General features: G+C 40.2%; 1 protein-coding gene across 2 annotated transcripts in view; it reads right to left on the reverse strand.

Moving 5' to 3' along the window:
• Window positions 1–284: 284 nt before the first annotated feature.
• The window catches only part of LOC117771928 (SWI/SNF-related matrix-associated actin-dependent regulator of chromatin subfamily B member 1-like), a 54,698-nt gene continuing 34,255 nt past the window's right edge, over window positions 285–20,727 (reverse strand). Inside the window, exons 5-9 of one of the 2 annotated variants that reach the window (XM_034602843.1) lie at window positions 13,592–13,719; window positions 13,308–13,474; window positions 3,179–3,369; window positions 2,840–2,971; window positions 285–548 (exon numbers count right to left, since the gene is read on the reverse strand). In XM_034602843.1, coding sequence (XP_034458734.1) covers window positions 509–548; window positions 2,840–2,971; window positions 3,179–3,369; window positions 13,308–13,474; window positions 13,592–13,719 — 658 coding nt within the window. In that variant the 3' untranslated portion in view covers window positions 285–508. The remainder of the gene's footprint in view (window positions 549–2,839; window positions 2,972–3,178; window positions 3,370–13,307; window positions 13,475–13,591; window positions 13,720–20,727) is intronic. The other variant, XM_034602844.1, reaches the window with a different exon arrangement.

Below are 20,727 nucleotides of genomic sequence, written 5' to 3' on the forward strand. Positions count from 1 at the left end.
TGGGAATTCACATTCTTCCTGAGTGATGTCATAAATGGACAGCTCGAATTACAAGTGTGATGACCGAAGACATGTTAGGAAGGAATATAAGATCCAATCACTCAGACCACATTTGCTGTTAGTCTGGGACGGATATAGTCACATTCTTTTAGCTGTGTAAATGCAACTGTGTCCAGTGCCACATTGAAGGACACCTAGTAGGCTGACTTCCTCTGAATGGTTACAGTTTCACAATAAACCCATTATTACCCAAGTATTTCTACAAGTCTCTGTGTTTCCTATATATTGAGTTATTTGTGGTCACTGCCATTATATTGGAATAGTGGAATGCATGGATGTGTGTGTTGTGCTCAGTCAATGGAAACGCCCATGGAGACTGAACACATCTGTGTTCATGCTTACATGAATATCCATATACTTAATCAATATTAGTGAGTGTGTTTAACTTGATTGATTGACAATAAAAAGAGACAATAGAGTGTCAGCTACTGTTGCTTCATGTCTCTTTCTACCAGGATGGAGCAGTGTTGGCCAGTCTTCTCATACGCCTGGAAAAACACATTTTATTCACATTATTTCAAGACTCATGGAAAAACTGTAGGAGTGATTTATATTAAGAGAAGACTTATATTAAATAGAGGGATGAGTTGGACTGAATAAAAAAGCATGCATAAAGGTCTTTGTCTTGGGTTGTGTTACAGAAGGTTTGTATTGTGAAAACTCAGAATGTTCACTCCAAGTTTAGAGGAAATCTAGGTTTTCATCTCAGGAAACAGACATTTCCTACCCTATGAATCTGTTCCAAATTTTGAGTTAACCCTTCAGATCGAAACAGCACAAAAAAATGTAGTGTGTCTTTGTTTAAATGTGAGTAAACCTGCTTAAAATGGGCAATTGACTCCTTTCCCACTACCAGAAAATGTGTTAGCCTTTCAGATTTTTTCCTCTGATGCGTCATGTCCATCACCAACAACAAACGCAACAAATGCAATGAACAACAGGGTTAGTGAAGAGTAGCAAGCAGCATGGAAGCTGTGACCATGTTATGGTTACAGTAAGTTCTCTCACTTCCTTATTTTAGCCAGTGTTGCATATGAAAAAAGAATTCACCATTACATAATCCTATAGACTGTAAAAAAAATGTCCCTGGCTATTGATGCACCAACATCTGGAACCTTTATGCAAATCATATCATTGGCCAAGGAATTAATACAGTTGTAAATTGACTGTATTGGATATTTTTTAGTTTACAGGCGTATTGACTAGTCAAAGCACTTAACAGTAGAAGTAACATTCACCCATTCACACACATACACTGTACCCTTTCACAGATGTTAGTGGGTGTCAGTGGGGTTTATTGTGAGGTGAATGAGGGTCATTAGGTTTCAGTTCCACAGTTTCTAAGGGCTCTGCGCTTAGCCCAATTCTATTTACCTAATGTGCTTCCTTTAGGAAACAATATCAGCAAACACTGTAAATTTCCATTGTTTTGTGGATCATATCCAGTTATACATTCATTATGTATGAAACCAGATTAAAAGTAATCAGCTAACTTAACACTAAGCATGTTTTAAAGGACATTAAAACCTGGATGACCCACAATATTCTGTTATTAAACTTGGATAAAATAGAAGTTCTAATACTTTGCCCTTAAACATCAGAGATGCATTATCTAATGATAAAGCTACTCTTGATGGCATCACCCTTACCTCCAGCGAGACCGCCAGAAATCTGAGTGTTATCTTTGATTCAGACTTGTTGTTTGACTCACATTTAAAACAAATGTCAAGGATTGTCCTTTTCACCTATGTAATGTTGCAAAAATCACTAAATAAAGGTTCTTTGCGCCTGACTACAACAATTAGCATTAAAAAAGACTATTTCCAAGTCAGCTCAATAAAATCTGAAGACACGCACATGATACACATGCTTTTAGATTCAGTTTGATTATCTAATTGATTAATTATGGTTATTTCAAAATCATTATCTAATTAACATTAAATAAACATCCAGATATTTGCTTAGAAATCATATAAAAATTATGCTCCTTATAACTTTGGGTTTGCTGCTATATACATAGCAGAAAGAGACATATTTTGCATGGTTTGCATTTGCAATTGTAAATATTACCATGATAGCTTTTTTAAGATAAGTCTTTTATTAGTCCCGCAATGAGGAAATTTGAAGTATTACAGCAGCAACAAGACATCAGCGGTAATAAGTAGAAATATAAAAAAATATATAGAAATATAGAAAAATATGAATGTTAAGCTACCATACAATTGTAAAACACCATCATATAATTTCAAGTGTAATTACAAGCAGCCAAGTGGGAACAAATTACGTCAGAGAACCGATTCCTATCAGCTGTTTTGGAAATGGAAACTCAGAGTATCCATTTCAGAGTTTTGTATACCTGCTTTCTGGAACAGACCTCTGTTGCCAATTAACTTTCTTGTCACAACTGTCTTGTGGATTGGTCACTCTGCTTATTTGTTGGACTATTTATTTGACTTCAGTGAAACTAGACTGCAAAGTTATATTTAGCAATCCTGCTGCAGCACCAGCAATTGTTTGGTTACACAAAATTGCATTAAATATTTTGGCATTTGAGAGTTTTTGTAGTAGACATTCTGTTTCTGGGTTAACATTTTGCCACTTTTGTGCTTTGTTGAGTTGTGTACTTAAGATCATTACAACATAAGGTGATCAGTTGTATTCTGTCTTGCTTGTAATGAGTTCATGTATCTGAAAGCACAGTAAAACTCAGCAGCGTTGGCAGCTACAATGGAGTAGATATTCAAGACATTTACGTTTTATTTGTATCAGACTGTCTCACCTTGTGTTCCTGTCTTGGTCTCGGATCTTCTTCTCCATTTCAGCATCTGTGAGTGTCTCCAGCAGGGGGCACCACTGGTCTGCATCACCTGTGTTGCGGATGGCAATCTCCACAGTGGGGAGTGGATTCTCACTGTGGGAAAATTAAAAACATGGCAGTCAAGAATCAGTGCACCATAGCAGACAAAACAAAAGCTCACAAAAAAAAAAGAGTTTAAGCTAAGACTACAGTACATACACTATATATGAGATAAACCTTTAGATAAAGTGGGCTCCTACAGCTAATTAATCCAAGGCAAACCTTTTAAATATATTCTTTGACCCGTGTGTGCTGAGTTACCTGAAGGCATAGGTCCTCTGGTGCCAGCTGAGTTGACCTCGAATGCTGTAGGCGATAGTGGTGACAAACTCCCCGCCCAAACCCAGCTCAGAGCACAGTTTCAGTGCAAACGACTCTGGGGAATTCTCCCTCTCTGACATGTCCCACTCAAACTGGTCCACTAAAGAGATGTTCCCAACATGGATGTTCAGCTGAGGAATAGAGAAAAACATTATCTACATATGTACACATATGTTTTTTTTAAACCCACATAATTATTTAATACCCTTTGTTTTAACTTTCCAGTGGCTTCTACTCTGTCTCAACCCTATCACTTTCTAAAAAGGGGAAGACCTTTTTTCCCCTCAGTGGAGAACATTTTTAAAAGATATGATTCACATATCTTTAGATTCAATATGACTTACACATCCTGAGGGCTTGATTATATGATTGAAAGTGTCATAAATATGTGCCTAAATCTGTTTAGAAATCAAAGAAAAAGACATGTATGATAACAGTAAACAGTCAGTACACAGTCAGTGTGTACACCAACCTACTCATTGTTGTAACCACACACTTGACCTTGTATTATCATATGGTGTCGAAATTGAACATCTAATAGTACTTCCACATAATCCGATTCTATCAGACCATAATTTAATAACCTTAGATTTCTCATTATCAGACTACATGCCATTAATGAAAAACACCTTTTCTAGATGTCTACCTGATAGTGTTGTAACTAAATTTAATGAAATAATTCCAATTCCATTTAACTCCGTATTAGTCATCGATATAACCAACATATTCTTTAAAAACCCTAGCTCCAGTGAGATTGACCATCTTGTCGATAGCTCTGTAAACTCATTGTGCCTCATTTACTAACAGTGGGTACGCACAGATCTGTGCTTAAACCGTGCGTACGAACGTTTGAAGCACGAATCTGGGATTCATCAATATGTTCTTACCTAAATTTGTTCGTACTCTGGGAATAAATTTTGAACTTTCTCAGACCATGCATACGCACAAATGATGAAGGCCCGACTGTCCTAGAAAATGTAAACACACACCCTTTTAACTAAATGCATGGTATATTAAAATTCCATTTATTTAAATAAAAATAGTAGATAGACAGCAATAATTTAATTTACTAATTCATTGACCAAATGTATTAAATAACTATGAAATTAGCGGAGTCCACGTCCGCGTCACGATGCATCTAAGAGAAATGTCCACAAATCTAGTGCTCAGCACTGTGCAGGACACAGCATTCAGCGCCTTAGTTATTGTGCCCAGGTTACATTTTTTTAAACATCGTCACTCCGGAGGACACGCTCCAGAAAAGTGTGTCTTTTGTGTCTTCCACCTCCAACACCTACAATTTCTACTTTTGTGAAATTGTACAGTTTTTTTACCTTTTGGGGCTGTCTCTTATAACTTCTCTATTCAGCACACCGCTCTCTTCATCACAATCTGATGTCCTTATATGGAGAAATAGAGGCGTGGCAGTATGCTAAATGCAGAGAGTGGACACGCACCTTTTTCTGCGGAGAGTTAGAACATTTCTTCGCACATGTTGGTAAATGAGGCCCATTATGATTCACATTAGACTCCATAGCGCCTCTAAAAAATCAACGTGTAAAACATAGTAAATTAGCTCCGTGGTACAATTCCAATACACATGAATTAAAACAAGCGTCAAGAAAACTAGAAAGGAAGTGGCGCTCCAACATCTGTGTTGAAAATCACCTAGCCTGGAAAGATAGTGTTAAAGCATATAAGAAGGCCCTCCACAAAGCAAGAGCTGCCTACTACTCCACTTTAATAGAAGAAAACCCCAGGTTTCTCGTCCGCACTGTAGCCAGGCAGACAGAGAGTCACACCTCCACCGAACCCGGTATTCCTCCATCCCTGAATAGCAATATCTTTAATGATAAATGTCTAACTATTAGAAATAAAATCTACCATCTCCTACCCTCAGTTGACACTAATACACCATCAAGCACAGAGATCTCAGAATTAGCTGAGAATCTTACCAATTATTTAGACAGCTTCTCTCTGATCACCCTTGATCATCTGACCACAATAATCTCATCATCTAAGCCCACAACTTGTATCTTAGATCCCATTCCTACAAAGTTACTTAAAAAAATTCTACCCCCTAATTAATAGTACTTTACTGAAAACAATCAATCTATCATTATCATCAGGATATGTACCACAGTCCTTTAAACTAGCTGTAATCAAACCCCTTCTGAAAAAATCCACCCTAGACCCAGAGGTTTTAGCCAACTACAGACCGATATCCAACCTCTCCTTCCTGTCTAAAATCCCTGAGAAGGTTGTAGCCAATCAGCTGTTGGTTTCTTCTGGAAAGTAATGCGTATGAAGACTTTCAGTCGGGGTTTAGAGCTCATCACAGCACAGAGACAGCCTTGACATAAGTCACTAATGACCTTCTAATAGCTTCAGATCAAAGGGTTTGTGTCTGGCCTCGTTCTGTTAGATCTTAGTGCAGCATTCGACACAATTCATCATGAAATCTTATTACAGAGACTAGAACAGTTACTGTGCCTTAAAGGAACCGCCCTAACCTGGTTTAAATCCTATTTTTCAGATCGATTTCAATTTGTGCAAATGAATGAGTCATCTGTACGCACCAAAGTTAACCACGGTGTTGAACAGGGCTCTGTGCTCGGCCCAATTTTATTCTCATTATATAGCTTCCACTAGGAAACATTATCAGGACACACTCTGTAAATTTCCATTGCCATGCGGATGACACCCAGTTATAACCACCTTAGAGATACATTATCTAATGATATAGCTGCGCTAGATTACAGAATACATTGCCATTGCTTCTAATGAAACAGGAATTAGGGAGTCATCTTTGATCCCGATTTATCCTTTCATTATCACTTAAAACTAATTTCTAGGACAGCCTTCTTTCACTTACGTAACATCTCAAAAATCAGACATGTCCTGTCTTAAAAAAATGCAGAAAAACTAGTCCACGCCTTTGTTACATCCAGACTTGATTATTGTAATTCCTTATTATCAGGCTCAAGCAGTAAGTCGTTAAAGACTCTGCAGCTTTTCCAAAATGCTGCAGCACGTGTCCTGAAACCTTTAGCGGGGGCGGCTGTAGCTGAGGGGTAGAGTGGTTGTCCTCCAACCAGAAGTTCGGCGGTACGATCCTCAGTCTTCCCCATCTGCATGCCGAAGTGTCCCTGGGCAAGATACTGAACCACTCAATTGCCCCTCATAGATGTTGAATGCACTTTGAATAAAAGCGTCCGCCAAATGACATGTAATGTAATTTTCACGTAGGGTAAGTATTTACTTTTTGAGTAAAAACTATATTTTGTTTGTCGTTTTGACCTGGGTTCCCCCCTGCATTAATTATTTGTGTTTGTGAGCCCTTGCAAGAATCAATTATAAGTCAGTGTTTCTGGTTTTGGTTTTGGGACTGGGAAGGGAACAGTTTATTTTTGTTTCTATGTTGTGCTCGTACCCCCCTAGATGGTGGCATAGAAAAGCAGAAGAGTGAGATCAGATCACGTGTAGTCACTCAAAACAAATGTGGAGATGCGTTCTAAAGCCAGGTGTGAGCTAATGTACTTGTGTTCTGAATGACTGGATTTCAAACGCATCCTCATGCTTTTACATTTGTCCACTTATGATTACCAAGATGCATTATCTAATGATAAAGCTATTGTGGAAGGCAGTGCCCTTGCTTCCAGCAGAACCATCAGGAATTTGATCATTAAAAAACTAATTTCAAGGACTGCCTTATGTCACCTACGTAACATTTAAAAAATCAGGCACGTCCTGTCTCAAAAAGATGATGAAAAATTTGTCCACACCTTTGTTACCTCCAGACTTGATATTGAAATTCCTCATAATCAGGCTCTACCAGTAAGACTTTAAAGACTGCAGCTTGTCCAAAATACTGCGGCACGTGGACGGACAAGAACCAGGAAAAGAGATCACTTTTAGCTTCACTACACTGGCCTCTTGTAAAATTTAGAATAGAATTTAAAATTCTCCTCCTGAGTCAGAGCGAGGTTATTGGCTTATCAAGGTAAGCCCAGGGGTAAACTTCGTGATGTTGGGAACAACTGGTTAACCGGTACTGCAAAAGGAGGTTTAACCCAAGGTGTGCTGCAATGGCAACTTACGCTGCAACTTAAAACTGCTCCAAGCTGTTTTTGTTCATGGATAACTCTGTTTAAGCACCGCCCCACTGCACACAATCCAGTCGGAAAAAAATGCCGGTACATCGGAGGAGCCAATCGAAATCAGAACAAGGATTGTGAGAGGCTCGATCCACAGTAGAGGCTGTCTAGAGGTAGTCAGAATCCACTGATCTCCCCAGATCACATTCGATATGAAACATATACATTTGATCATGTTCTATATGAAACATACAGATTCTCTATACTGGACAGACATGTGAACAACATAAATTATTTTAACTACAAAATACAGCTAACAGTCAGACTTACTGTCATTTGTGCCTGTGGCTTTTGTTACATTATTATAGTTTGTGCCAAAAAAGGCCAACAGACATATCACAGCATGAACTACATTTTCTCCTGCTGAAATGATTTTATTAGAAATGTCACCCTGCTGCATCTGTACCTGCACTTTTTACACTCTTTTAGATGCTCTGTTAAAATACAGTAAAAATTGTTATTTAAAATAAAGTTTCATTCATTTAATTCTTGTGTGGAGTGAATATATTCATGAACTGTATGTGACACATACTCCAAGAAACGGACTTAACAGACCAACCTCTTAACCAGCTTTGTGGTACCGTTAAACACAGAGTCACTTAACCAGGGTTTGTCCACCTCAACTTACTTTTAACGCCGAGATAAATCAGAGTAGGGTGAACCAGCATCGTAGTTCAGGCCCCCTTTGACTTAAGTTCACAAACATTCATGTTTTTGTTTATGTTCTGTTGGAAAAGTATGTTACAGTCCAATACAAAATACAAAGAATTGATACTTTCTATTACAGGGGGTCGGTGGAAACTATATTCTCAGTTTCCTATTATACCTCGGTGTGTGTCCAAACCACCACTGATCACAAGATTTTATGCACTGGAACATGTTATTCCGATTTAAGGAACAGCACAAAGCTGGTTTATGGATTACAGTTTGTTAATGTAAATAAAATTGTCATGAAGTTCCATAACGTTATGTGATGGGACTGATGCTTTAAACTTTATACATGCTCACTGTAGGCAATATTATCCCCACCCTGGTATCAGGGACCAAGAGTCAAACAGTTTCCAATTAGTGATCACTTTAAAATATCAAGATCTAATTAAAAAGAATTTCAAGTTTTGATTCCCAGTACTGAGTGTCGTAATCCAGCTGTTATCACAAACATAGGCAGAAATAATAAGAAACATTGTCTTTAATTACCAGTAGGATTTATTAAAAATAGCAATATCATTTTACATCAACACCCCTTCAATGAATAAATTCCCATACTGTGCTGCAGCTACAACATTAACAGGCTACTATACTAAGGCGAAGTCAGAGAGCGAGAGAGGGAGGGAGACAGAGAGAGAGAGAGAGAGAAAGAGAGAGAGAGCATGTAGAGGAAAATATCACTACCAAAAACAATATGCTGTTATTTTACCACATGGTATCAAGGCGGATGAACTGAGGTTTGTCTTACTCTACACCGGTCTTTCAACTGGTAAAATCTCAACTATTGACCTAATGGCAGTGAGTGTTACAGTGCAGCGGAGTTGTGGAGAATTGCAGACGCTATTAAAACAAGCGAATCAGACAGCAGCGATGAGCTAGTTTCCTCAGTGGCAATGGGGGGTAAACAGAAGTCGTCTGAATGGACAATACTTGGTCCCTTTTTACTGATGTCGAAGTCTGTAATCCCATTGTAGGAAGAGATCAGCTGATTTGGCGCAGCTGTCTCTAAGGGCCCTATAAATGTCTGTTAACTCTGTGGCCATTTCGACAGGGTTTTTCCTCCATTTAGAAAGTGGGGTGCCAGTCAGAGTCCAGTCTGACAAAAAAATATTATTAATGAGAAGGTATAACTTTAGATTGGAACAGCCCAAGGGGACAAAACAGCTGTTTTGTAAATGCTGTCGTGATCCATTTTTCACTGCCAGTACCCAATATTCAGATCGATGCTGGAGTAGACCACTGCTCCAGCTAGAGAGTCCAATATCTCTCGGATGGTGGGTAGTGGATAGGCATCTGTGTAGGTTATACATTAAGTTTGATGTAATTACCACAAAACCTAGGTTTTCTGTCCTTCCTTGGGATGAGGACCACTGGGGAGGCCCAAGCTGATGAAGAGGGTTCGATGACTCATTTTCTCAATGCTATCTTTTATCACCTGAAGTTTAGCCGATAGGGTCCCTGCTTAAATTGGCACATTATGGGTAGCAAAGACCTTGAGGATGAGTACCTCAGTGCATCCCAACTTGGTAGTGCATATATTACAGTTTTCTTGCAGCTGAAGGAAGAGGGCCTCTTTCAATTACCTGATAGCTCTGCATCAATGCTGGCCTGGGTTGACTTCCATGATCCAAGGGGATCGATAGCAGAGAAGCAAAGATGTCGTTGATTGTTCCAGTAGACAATCTCGAAGAATGTTGCTGCTGTTGCTGCTTAAATGGTCGGATGGGCTTTGGATTTTTGCTCTTATACTGGGGACAGTATAAGAGCAAAACGGGGTGGTTTTTCTGCTACATGGCTGGAGGATGGTTGCAAAGTTGAGGCAGCTGTCCAGGGGTCTCATTTATCAAACTTTGCATAGGATTCATACTAAAAGTGTACTTACGCCCAAAAGCCGGAAATGGCGTACGCCAAAGTAAATTCCGATTTATAAAACCGTGCGCACGCACACCTGAACGCAATGTTCGCTTTATAAATCACAGTCCACCTGGAAACGTCCGTACATGGATCTGCCTCCAAATCCGCCCTCCACACACCCACTTTCAACCATGAATGGTCAATGCAAAGCACGGCATGAATATTAAATTATGCTGCTGACCAATGGGTTTCCACCGTGAGTCGTGACGGAGTCGCGGCATCAAGCGATGAGAAGAAGAAGCGAAACTTTCTGAAACTGATATCGAGGTGTTTGTTAGTGAGGTGGAGGTGAAGAGCGATTTTATGGGACAGCAGTGATGTCACTAATAAAGAAAATACACTGATACTCTGCTGCTGCTGCTGTTAACACTGTGTGAGAGTGAAGACGATAGAAAGAACGGAGCCTGAAGTTAAAAAAAGATCACAGATCAATAGAATCTATATCAGCTGATCAGACATCGCTGAACTCTCTATTCGTCCTCATCCTTCCATTCGCATGCACACATCACGCAGAACCCCGCACCAGTGTCACGGCAGTATTTATTTATTTAGAGCATTCGGACCGATTCCCTCACATCAGTGGATCCTCACCTCCACTCTGGGATATTATTTGGAAAGTTTCTTCATTTCTTATAAGTGATCTCCAGTGCGCTCTGTGTGCGCTGTGTGCCTGATGGCACAGTCCCGTTCACTGCAGTGATCTGATGATACACGCGCAGTGTTAGAAGATATTATTAAAAACTATTAATGACTCGGATCTGTAACTCCGCTGTTTAATGGAATCTGAACGTAATTTGCTTTAAGTTGTTTTATATATTTTTTAATTAAAAGGTTCGTGTGGAACAGAAATGTCGCGCGAGCACAACTAAAGCTGTTGGTTTTAATGTAAATGATGAATTGGATCAATAATCTGCTTCAGTTCACCACCTCACGTCTGCGTCGCCACTTTCCCATCTCCAAAACGTTCGTACGCATGGGTCAGAGTTTGCGTGGAAATACGCAAATTTTCCCTTCAAGTTTGTTTTGATAAATCCCAACGTTTGCGTGAGAAGTGGCGTACGCACGTTTCAGGCCCCGTTTTGTGCGTATGCAACGGTGATAAATGAGACCCCAGGACCGGTTAGTGGGAGTCATGTACAGTACTTTAATGTTGTTGTTTTTTCCAATGCTTTTCAAGCTGCTGTCCCAGCCTAATAAGCTTGTCCACTGTGGCCACCCTCCTTCTCAACTGACAGGCCAGCAGTGGATGGGTGTTTTTTAGTTGAATCACATCTGCCTCTGTGATATCTAGCCTCCAGCGGCGGAAAAGGGATCGTTATCTGTAAGCAAAGTCACAAATGCTTTCGTTGTCCCCTTGAACCTTTGTCCTTACTCTGTCCTCTAGCTCATCGATGTAGTCCTCTGATAAAAAGGCTGACCGAAATTTGTATTCAAAATCCTTCCAAGAGTACACTTCCAATCGCATCACATCTCATTGATCATGAGCTGAACCAATGAAGGAATAAATGTGTCCTCCATTTCCTCCACGTAGCTGGGGATCCACTTTTTTGTAGTGGTTTTAACTGGGTTTTTCCTCCATTTAAAGTAGGGTGACAGTCAGAGTCCTGTCTGACAAAAAAAATATTATTAATGAGAAGGAATCACTCTGTCAACCCACACAAAACATAAACCATAAATAAGAAAACATCACCCCGAAAACAGCACATTCAGAAGATTATTTAGTTCCTGCATTGAGGTGCATATATTAAAAAGCAACAAGCACAGCTGAGCATGAGAGTGTGTTTGTAAGTATGCGTGTGAGTGTATGAGTGAGATCGTGCATAAAAAGGTTTTTTAATCCCCCATGTCCGAGTCCAATCCCCCATGTCCTATTCACAAATTCACAAAAGGTAAAGTTCAGTCCAGTTCAAAATAAAATGCAAAAAAAGCTGAATCAAAGTCCACTCTGAGTTTTACCACAGGCACCCAATACACAAACAGGAAATCAAAGCTTCTGCAGAAATGATAGTCTTTTCACACTTCAATGAAATTAAATTGCTATATACATAGTCAGAATGGACTCACGGTTCCGTCGGTCAGTCAGTCCATCAGATCGGTAGGCGCTGGCTTTATCCTGCCACGCCGGCAACTCCTGGGACTCTGTGACGCTATGTTTGAAATACACAATCTACACGAATGGACGCCGATGCCGAGGGTAAGGCTGCTGGACTGCTTCACAGACCAACACATAAAAAAAGATGCTTCCACTCAGGCCATGTACTGCCTATTTTTTAAAGGGGTTGGATTTGTACTGCACGCGTATGGTTGAGTAGTTGTGATTGGATTGCGGGTGTTAGCTGGGGGTGTGGATAGTACTATGAATGGAGTTCAGACAGACGGTGATGGAGATGTGGGTGTCGGTAGGGTTAGTTTCAGGCAGGCAATGAAAGTTATGTAATGATAGTTTCTCATTGTCACAACTCGCCTGCAAATGAGAGACGTGTAGGTCTTTTAAAACAAAATAGAATAAAAAGATAAAAACAAGGTGAAGCAAATCATTGGTTGGTTGCTACCTTTTTGCGACCGGGTCATGTGTAATGACTTGGAGTAGTTTTTTCTAGTAACAGTGATGCATGGGTAAAGCACAAAGTTGTGGAGCAGACCTCACTTGAGTGAAATCACAGTATCCCTGGGGTTCTGAGGATTTAGTTGGCTCTCTGCCAGTGTGATTTCAAGCCAAATTTCCCACCTAGGAGACAGATATTCTACAAACGGTCATTACAACTCTCAGGCTTCTGGGGCTACATGAAAGCCCTTCTATTGTTTTTTACAGATGCCAACAATCCAGTCACCCTTTTTTCCCCGAATACAGTAAACTATTAAAAACAATCCCTTTCCCTTTTTCCAAGTTCGCCAAAGTGAAAGAGTCACCAATTTGGGCTGCATTTAATTCAACATTATTTCTGAAGCTAGGAAAAATAGATATAACAAAATGTACCTATTGCCAGGTGAAGCCTGTGCCAGGAGCAATGAAGCCATGTCCAATAATTCACTTAGGTAACCTTTATTGTGTTGGATGCATGACCTGTGGTCTGCCCACTTGCTGGCCCTCCTGTAAGCCCCATTCTACTAATACCTCTTTCATCCTATGTGCTATTATGTCTCAGAGTCTGCAGCTTAAGATTATGTGGTAACATTTTCAGTACAAAATACGCTGCTTCTTTGTTCTCATTGTTCATTCTAAAGGGTAAATAGCAAAAGAGAAAAATTACCGAAATGGTTTATTGTTGTTATGTAGGCTCAGCACCTACCTTGATGATGATTCTCTGGTCTGCCTGCTCCTCTAGTACGCTGTCAGTTGGGTAGGACTCAATCTGCTGGCGAATGGCTGAGGCAATGGCAGGGACAAAGGCCAGAGGATTCAGGTCTAGGTCATCACACAAAATCTCTGCAAACATCTCTGGGGTCATCAGTTTCTCTGGGTTTGTGGGGTGTTGAGGTCAGAACAAAATTAGAAAGTACTACCACAGAGAAAAAAAATTTCCAAGACAATGCTGTACATTTTGGATGTTGGCAAGCTTATTGACATATTTACCATTCATGTTCCACGTGAAGGCATCTCGTAGTTTCTGTCCTTCTATCTCCATGTCCAGACGAATTGGAACCAGAGCCTCTACCTGGGCCGCATTCTCATGGATAACTGCTGGGTCATGGTCATCAAAACTGAGACACAAGACACAATTTTAGATTACAATTGTTTAACCAAGAAAGTCTTAATATTGATCTGAATTCAAATCTGTGCTTTTCTATATTTTCAATTGTTTTCAATTCCTCATCTGTGTATTAAAAGTGTAATTAGTTTTAGTAATTGTTCATCCTGTTCATATTGAGCACAAGGACATTCATTCTTGCTTTACAGAAAAGAAAAACGTTCTTGACATTTCATCTCGGTGGATGGTGTGGGCTTTGTAGATAATTGGCAAACTTTTTGGAGGAAACCTGGTCTTGTTAGGAGAGACGGCGTTCATCCCACTTGGGATGGGGCAGCTCTCTTACCTAGGAATATTACTCAGTCTATAAAATGACAACCCAGAGTTGGGACCAGGAAGCAGAGCTGCAGTGCTAAACACTTCTCTGCACTCCCTCTGGATCAGTCACACAACCACAACCCCATAGAGACTGTGTCTGTCCACCGTCCCATTAAATTATTTAAATCAAACATTAACAGGAGAATTCTACACAAAAAACTGATAAAAATTAACACAACCTCTGCAACAACACAACAAACAAAGACTTTTAAATGTGGACTTTTAAACATAAGATCACTATCATCAAAGGCTATTTTAGTAAATATTTTAGTCTCAGATCAAAAAATAGATTTATTGTCCCTCACTGAGACCTGGCTGCATCATGATGAATATGTCAGCCTAAATGAATCTACTCCCCTCAGTCATGTAAATTCACACGTTCCCCGAGACTTTGGCCGAGGAGGTGGAGTTGCTGCTATTTTTTACTCCAGTCTATCAATTAATCCTAAACCTAAACTAAGCTACAACTCATTGGAAAGTCTTGTTCTTAGTCTGCCACACCAATCCAAGAAACACCAACAGCCAATAATATTTGCTGTAGTTTACCGTGCTCCTGGGGCTTATTCTGAATATTTAACGGAATTCCCTGAGTGTTTATCAAACCTAGTCCTAAAAACAGATAAAGTTATTATTGTCGATGACTTTAATATTCATGTTGACAATAATAATGATCGCCTTAGCGTAGCATTTATTTCAGTACTAGACTCAATTGGTTTCAGTCAGTGTGTACACCAACCTACTCATTGTTGTAACCACACACTTGACCTTGTATTATCATACGGTGTCAAAATTGAACATCTAATAGTACTTCCGCGCAATCCGATTCTATCAGACCATAATTTAATAACCTTCGATTTCTCATCAGAATATATGCCACTAATAAAAAACTATCAAGAATAGAAATCTCAGAAACAGCTGAGAATCTTACCAATTATTTAGACAGCTTCTCTCTGATCACACAACAACTTGTATCTTAGATCCCATTCCTACAAAATTACTTAAAGAAATTCTGCCCCTCATTAATAGTACGTTACTGAGCACAATCAATCTCTCATTATCATCAGGATATGTACCACAGTCCTTTAAACTAGCTGTAATCAAACCCCTTCTCAAAAAATCTACCCTGGACCCGGAGGTTTTAGCCAATTACAGACCGATATCCAACCTCCCCTTCCTGTCTAAAATCCTTGAAAAAGTTGTAGCCTATCAGCTGTGTGAGTTTCTCCAGGAAAGTAATGTATATGAAGACTTCAGTCGGGGTTTAGAGCCAATCACAGCTCGGAGACAGCCTTGGCAAAAGTCACTAATGACCTTCTAATAGCTTCAGATCAGGGGTTTGTGTCTGTCCTCGTTCTGTTAGATCTTAGTGCAGCATTCGACACTATTGACCATCAAATTTTCTTACAGAGACTAGAACAGTTAATTAGCACTGAAGGAACCGCCCTAAACTGGTTTAAATCATATTTTTCAGATCGATTCCAATTGGTGCAAATTAATGATGAGTCATCTGTGCGCACCAAAGTTAACCATGGTGTTCCACAGGGCTCTGTGCTCAGCCCAATTTTATTTTCATTATATATGCTTCCACTAGGTAACATTATCAGGACACACTCTGTAAATTTCGACTGCTATGCGGATGACACCCAGTTATACTTGTCAATAAAACCTGAACAGTGTAATCAATTGACTAAACTCCAAGCATGTCTCAAGGACATAAAAACCTGGATGACCCGCAATTTTCTCTTATTAAACTCAGATAAAACAGAGGTTCTAATACTTGGCCCTAAACACCTTAGAGATACATTATCTAATGATATAGCTGCTCTAGACGACATTGCCCTTGCTTCCAATGAAACAGTCAGGAACTTGGGAGTGATCTTTGACCCGATTTGTCCTTTAATTCTCACTTAAAACAAATTTCTCTTCCCAGCTTCTCCTTCCTCTTCTCCATCCTTATCACATCAAAGAAATGAATATCTCATCAATACATGTTACTGACTTGACTTCTTCCCCGGAATCCCTTTGCCTTATCGTCCGCAGATCCAGGGCTGCGGCCACATCGTGGATTATGATGGTGGATCACCTATCAGAGATCGTGATTGTAATGGTGGATCCTGTATGGCGGATTCTGTATCGTGCTGGCATTTGATAGTGGTGGTGGACCACGATCAAGCTGATGGTGGATCCTAATGGCGGAAGTGGACAATGACTGTGGACTATAGTAGCATCCGATCTTGATGGTGGATCATGATCGTGGTGGCTGCTGACCATGGACTATGATTACAACAAGACTGCTTGATATACAATATTTCTCCTCAGATACTCGACCATTACTGACAATAATCCATCAATTCATTGACATTCAGTTATGCTACAAAGTGTTTATTCTAATCAATGCTGCAAATACCCTTATCTTGTTGATGTTCTCATTTACCTGTGGCTTCTATTGCACTTCTGTCCGTCCTGGGAGAGGGATCCCTCACATGTGGCTCTCTCCGAGGTTTCTACGTTGTTTTTACCCTGTTAAAAGGGTTTTTTAGTAGTTTTTCCTTACTCTTGTTGAGAGTTAAGGGCAGAGGATGTCACACCCTGTTAAAGCCTTAAGAGACTAATTGTGATTTGTGAATATGGGCTATACAAATTTGATTGATTGATTGACTGATCTCCTAAATTCCTCTGATATCTTCCGACGAGGTGCATTCAGGGACCGTTGGAAATACTAACGTCCCTAGCTTTGCCATTTTTTGTGGACTTTTAGGCTTAAAACACGGTGTAAATGACCTTGTTTCGAGTCGAATTTGAAAGTCGGGGCTTGCGGACACTTGGATGACACCACAGGAGCAGTATGGAGGCATGTTATGTTTTTCTGTCATTTTATTACGTCTGAAGAATCGATCACCATTGACTTCAATTGTATTGGATTATGCTCAAACAAAGTTTACCCGAGACTTGTTGAGACAGAAGTGTTTTTGGACTCAAACACTTCACCCAACCCTCCATCGACAAAGTGGTGAGTAGATGATGAGTGAATTTTCACTTTTCGGTGAACTATCCCTTTAAGTATTGTAGAATAGATTTGCTAAGCCCATTCTTGCCCCACTATCTCTCTCACACACCCACACAAACACAGTCAAAACAGACCTGAAAAGTCAGGTTTGCTAAAAACAGAAACGCATTGGGCGGTTGTGGTTGAGGGGTAGAAAGGTCGTCCTCCAACCTGAAGGTCAGCAGTTCGATCCCCAGTCTTCCCCATCTGCATGCCGAAGTGTCCTTGGGCAAGATGCTGAACCCTGAATTGCTCATAGAACAAGAAAGTGCTGCTAATAGATGCACTGTATGAATGTGTGTGTGAATGGGTGAATGTAAAACTGTACTGTAAAGAGCTTTGAGTGGTCATCAAGACTAGAAAAGCGCTATATAAATACAAAACCATTTACCATTGGTCTTTACAAACAGCAATCGTGTATAATTAATTTGAATGTAGAACCAGCCTTAGTCAACAGTGATGCAGTCCGATCACCCAAGATGTCATTACACCTGGTCCATAGACTGTATATAATGATGGATTATATACATTATGATGGCTAATCTGTGCGTCTTTCTCTTCAGCATCCTGGAGTTCCAGAAGGACTAGACCATCTGAGCTTGCTGGACACACCTGTACCTACATTATAAAAAGGATGCCTGAGTCATTCTGTTCTCTTCTTTTTTCTTGGTGGCTGAGCAGCTGATTCCACATGGCCAACAAAATAGTTTAGTTGTGGTTTGGTTCTCTTTTAACTCACACTGTCACACACTCATCCACCCTTCACCCACCCACACATGCTACATTACTGACATGTAACATCGTTCCTTTTCATTTTGATTTACGTTTTGTTAAATAAATTAACACTTTCCCTGCTAAGACTGTGTGGACTATTGTTTCTGTGTATCTTTGTAACTGTAGCCTAAAATAAGCATTGGGTTTTGAGGGAGTCCCGCACATAGGGTAGTGTAACGACCATGGATGCCTAGATGCACTAGCCTGTGGCTAGTGGGTCGAACACTTTAGTTGACTGGTTACTGTGGTGATTCCTGGCTACCCCCTAAATTCACTGTTGTAGTGTTTGAGTCAGTGGGGATTGGGGTTTTCTACACAAGTAAGTCATTGTTAACCTGCCTGAGAAACAGTTTTGTGTTTGCCTTGACCTGGTGTGAGTGAGCAGCCTTGTAAGTGGAACAGCTTTCCCAATAGGCATTAGAACGGCATCCATTTATGGAGTCGTTTGTTTTTTGAGTATGTGATTTATGTGCATTAGCATGGCCACAGCATTTTACTGAGGGTACACCTCCGTGACTGTCAAGGTAGGTCACAATTTTAATGGTTGCCTGGCTGAGTGATTGGGCTCTGTGTTTAAATCTCCCAACGACACTACTGCACATATACTAGGGTTGAGACAGACAGCTAGATTCCCAGTTAGGTAGCCAGGGGAGAGGATGTTTCACATGATGCCTGTCGCACTGGTTTGGGGGTGAACTTATGTGGTCAGTTCTTAGTGGCAGGTTACAGAGAGTTTTGGTTTTAGCATAGGTTCATGACAGGGAAAATTTTTTAAGGTTAGGTATTCGTCCATGTGGTTTAGCCACTGGATGAGTTGATAAGTTCATATTAATAATTATTGTTGTCTGAATCCTGCAGCTCTGGAGACATAGAGAGAGAGAGAGAGACAGAGACAGAGAGAGAGAGAAGTCTAATAGACAAGTTGTTGGTTAAGAGGACGAAACTAGTGAAGTCGGTTCAGAAAGATCTATTGAAGAAAAGTGGTCAAAATATAAACCTGGTGCTACAGGTGGTTCAATGGTTTCTGTACTAGACATTGGGCCTCATTCACTAACATGTGCGCAGAAATGTTCTTACTCTCCGCAGAAAATAAGTGTGTAACTGACTGCTAAACCTGGTAGGTTATGCAGATTGTTTCATTTATTATTTGGGTTGGGTTTATTTTGTACTTTATGTTCAAGTATGTATCGTGTTATTTAAGTTAGTAATTTGTTGTCCCTTTTAAACGTAGCGACTCACCTCGCGTAAATGCCTGTAGCTTTCACGGCACGGACAGATGTAATATACACACCAAATCCCTTGCTTCCGGTCCGAGCCGATATAAAACACCTGCCGTACAGCTGAGTCTTAAGGATGGTAGCAGCGGAAACGACAGGACGCCAGCTGCACGGCGATTCCTTACCTTACGGACCTATTTTAATCCTCGTTTAACAGCCCTCGCCGAGCGGAATGAGGTAGGAAGCAGGTTTTATTCACTTTGCTACAGGTAGCGCGGAACAGGAGTCGCTATGTCACATTAACCCGTCAAACTTGTCTCACGTGGTTATTTGTTTGTTTAGCTGATGTTTAGGTATTTTAACGGTTGTATTTGTCTTTTATTAAATGATTATGTTGTACTTGCTGTCGTTCTAGTTTTACGGTGTTTCTACGGCGCCACGATGTATTGTCTGAATAAAGAGCCGTGACGCATCAGTCTGAAACTCTCTGCGTCATGCTTTGCCAGCCAGGGGCTGTTACAGTAAAACTCAACGCTACATTTGGAACGTCTTCCTGACCCGCGTCGTCGCCCTTACGAAGAAACAACCTACAATCGACCGTCAGGCAAGACTGGATAACGCATCAAAGGTGCACGCATGATAGATGCACTGAGAGACATGAATAAAAGACAGTAAATAGACTGTACTATGAATATGCAAATCTAATGAAGTGTTTTCACATGTAAATACTAAAAATGCTGGGGACTTTCCTGCTGTCCTAAAGTCAATACTGATCACAAAATGGGAATCTTTGGAGAAGTTGATTGATGATTATAACGACCAATGGTAAATATGTGTCATGTTGCAACTAACATTATTTATTGTTGTCTTTGAGGAGCCTAAACACTGTTTAATTGCCTAGTATAGTTTGCTAAGCACACTTATAGCGCATTCTCTTTCGATTGTGCCTGTCAAGCCTTTTTCTTTCTACTTATGATATTTATGTTGCATCTGTTTTTGTACTAAAACGCTGAGTATTCATTTATAGTTTTGTAAATGTCTGGCTAAAGAAATAGCAGTTACCAAATTAAAGCGACTACTTGCAGAGGTTCTATTCAGGCATACTGCATATTACACCCAACGATTAAAAGTTCGATAGTCAAATCAGCAACGCAAGTAAAACAAAATGTCACTCGAAGCAGCAGCAACAAGTAAATCAGTTCCCACACATCAAGACAGACCAGGCTCGCGGCAAAGAATAATACCAGAGAAGGTCCAAGAACTGCACAAAGAGACTGCCCTAAAGCACAAAAATACTCTCTATAAGGCCTATGAGTCCTGGAAATTGTCAGCAAGAGAAGTTCGGACTGAATTGAAGAACTACTGCTCTCCAGATGACCTCGATAAAATCCAACACAAAATTATCACAAAACATGATGCGGTGCACCATCATTATGAGCCACTTTTACGCAACCAAACCTCCACTCCAGATATTGTTGGTAAAATGGACACCTGCTCCGCTCTGACTGAAGAGATCCTTGCTCTTGTGAGTAATCGTAGAGACATCATCGATGGGAACTATAATGAACGAGTCGAGAAGGAGAGAGTGAGAATAGTGCTGAGTAAG

The sequence above is a fragment of the Hippoglossus hippoglossus genome, chromosome 12 (genome assembly GCF_009819705.1).
Source record: "Hippoglossus hippoglossus isolate fHipHip1 chromosome 12, fHipHip1.pri, whole genome shotgun sequence".
Lineage (NCBI taxonomy): Eukaryota > Metazoa > Chordata > Actinopteri > Pleuronectiformes > Pleuronectidae > Hippoglossus > Hippoglossus hippoglossus.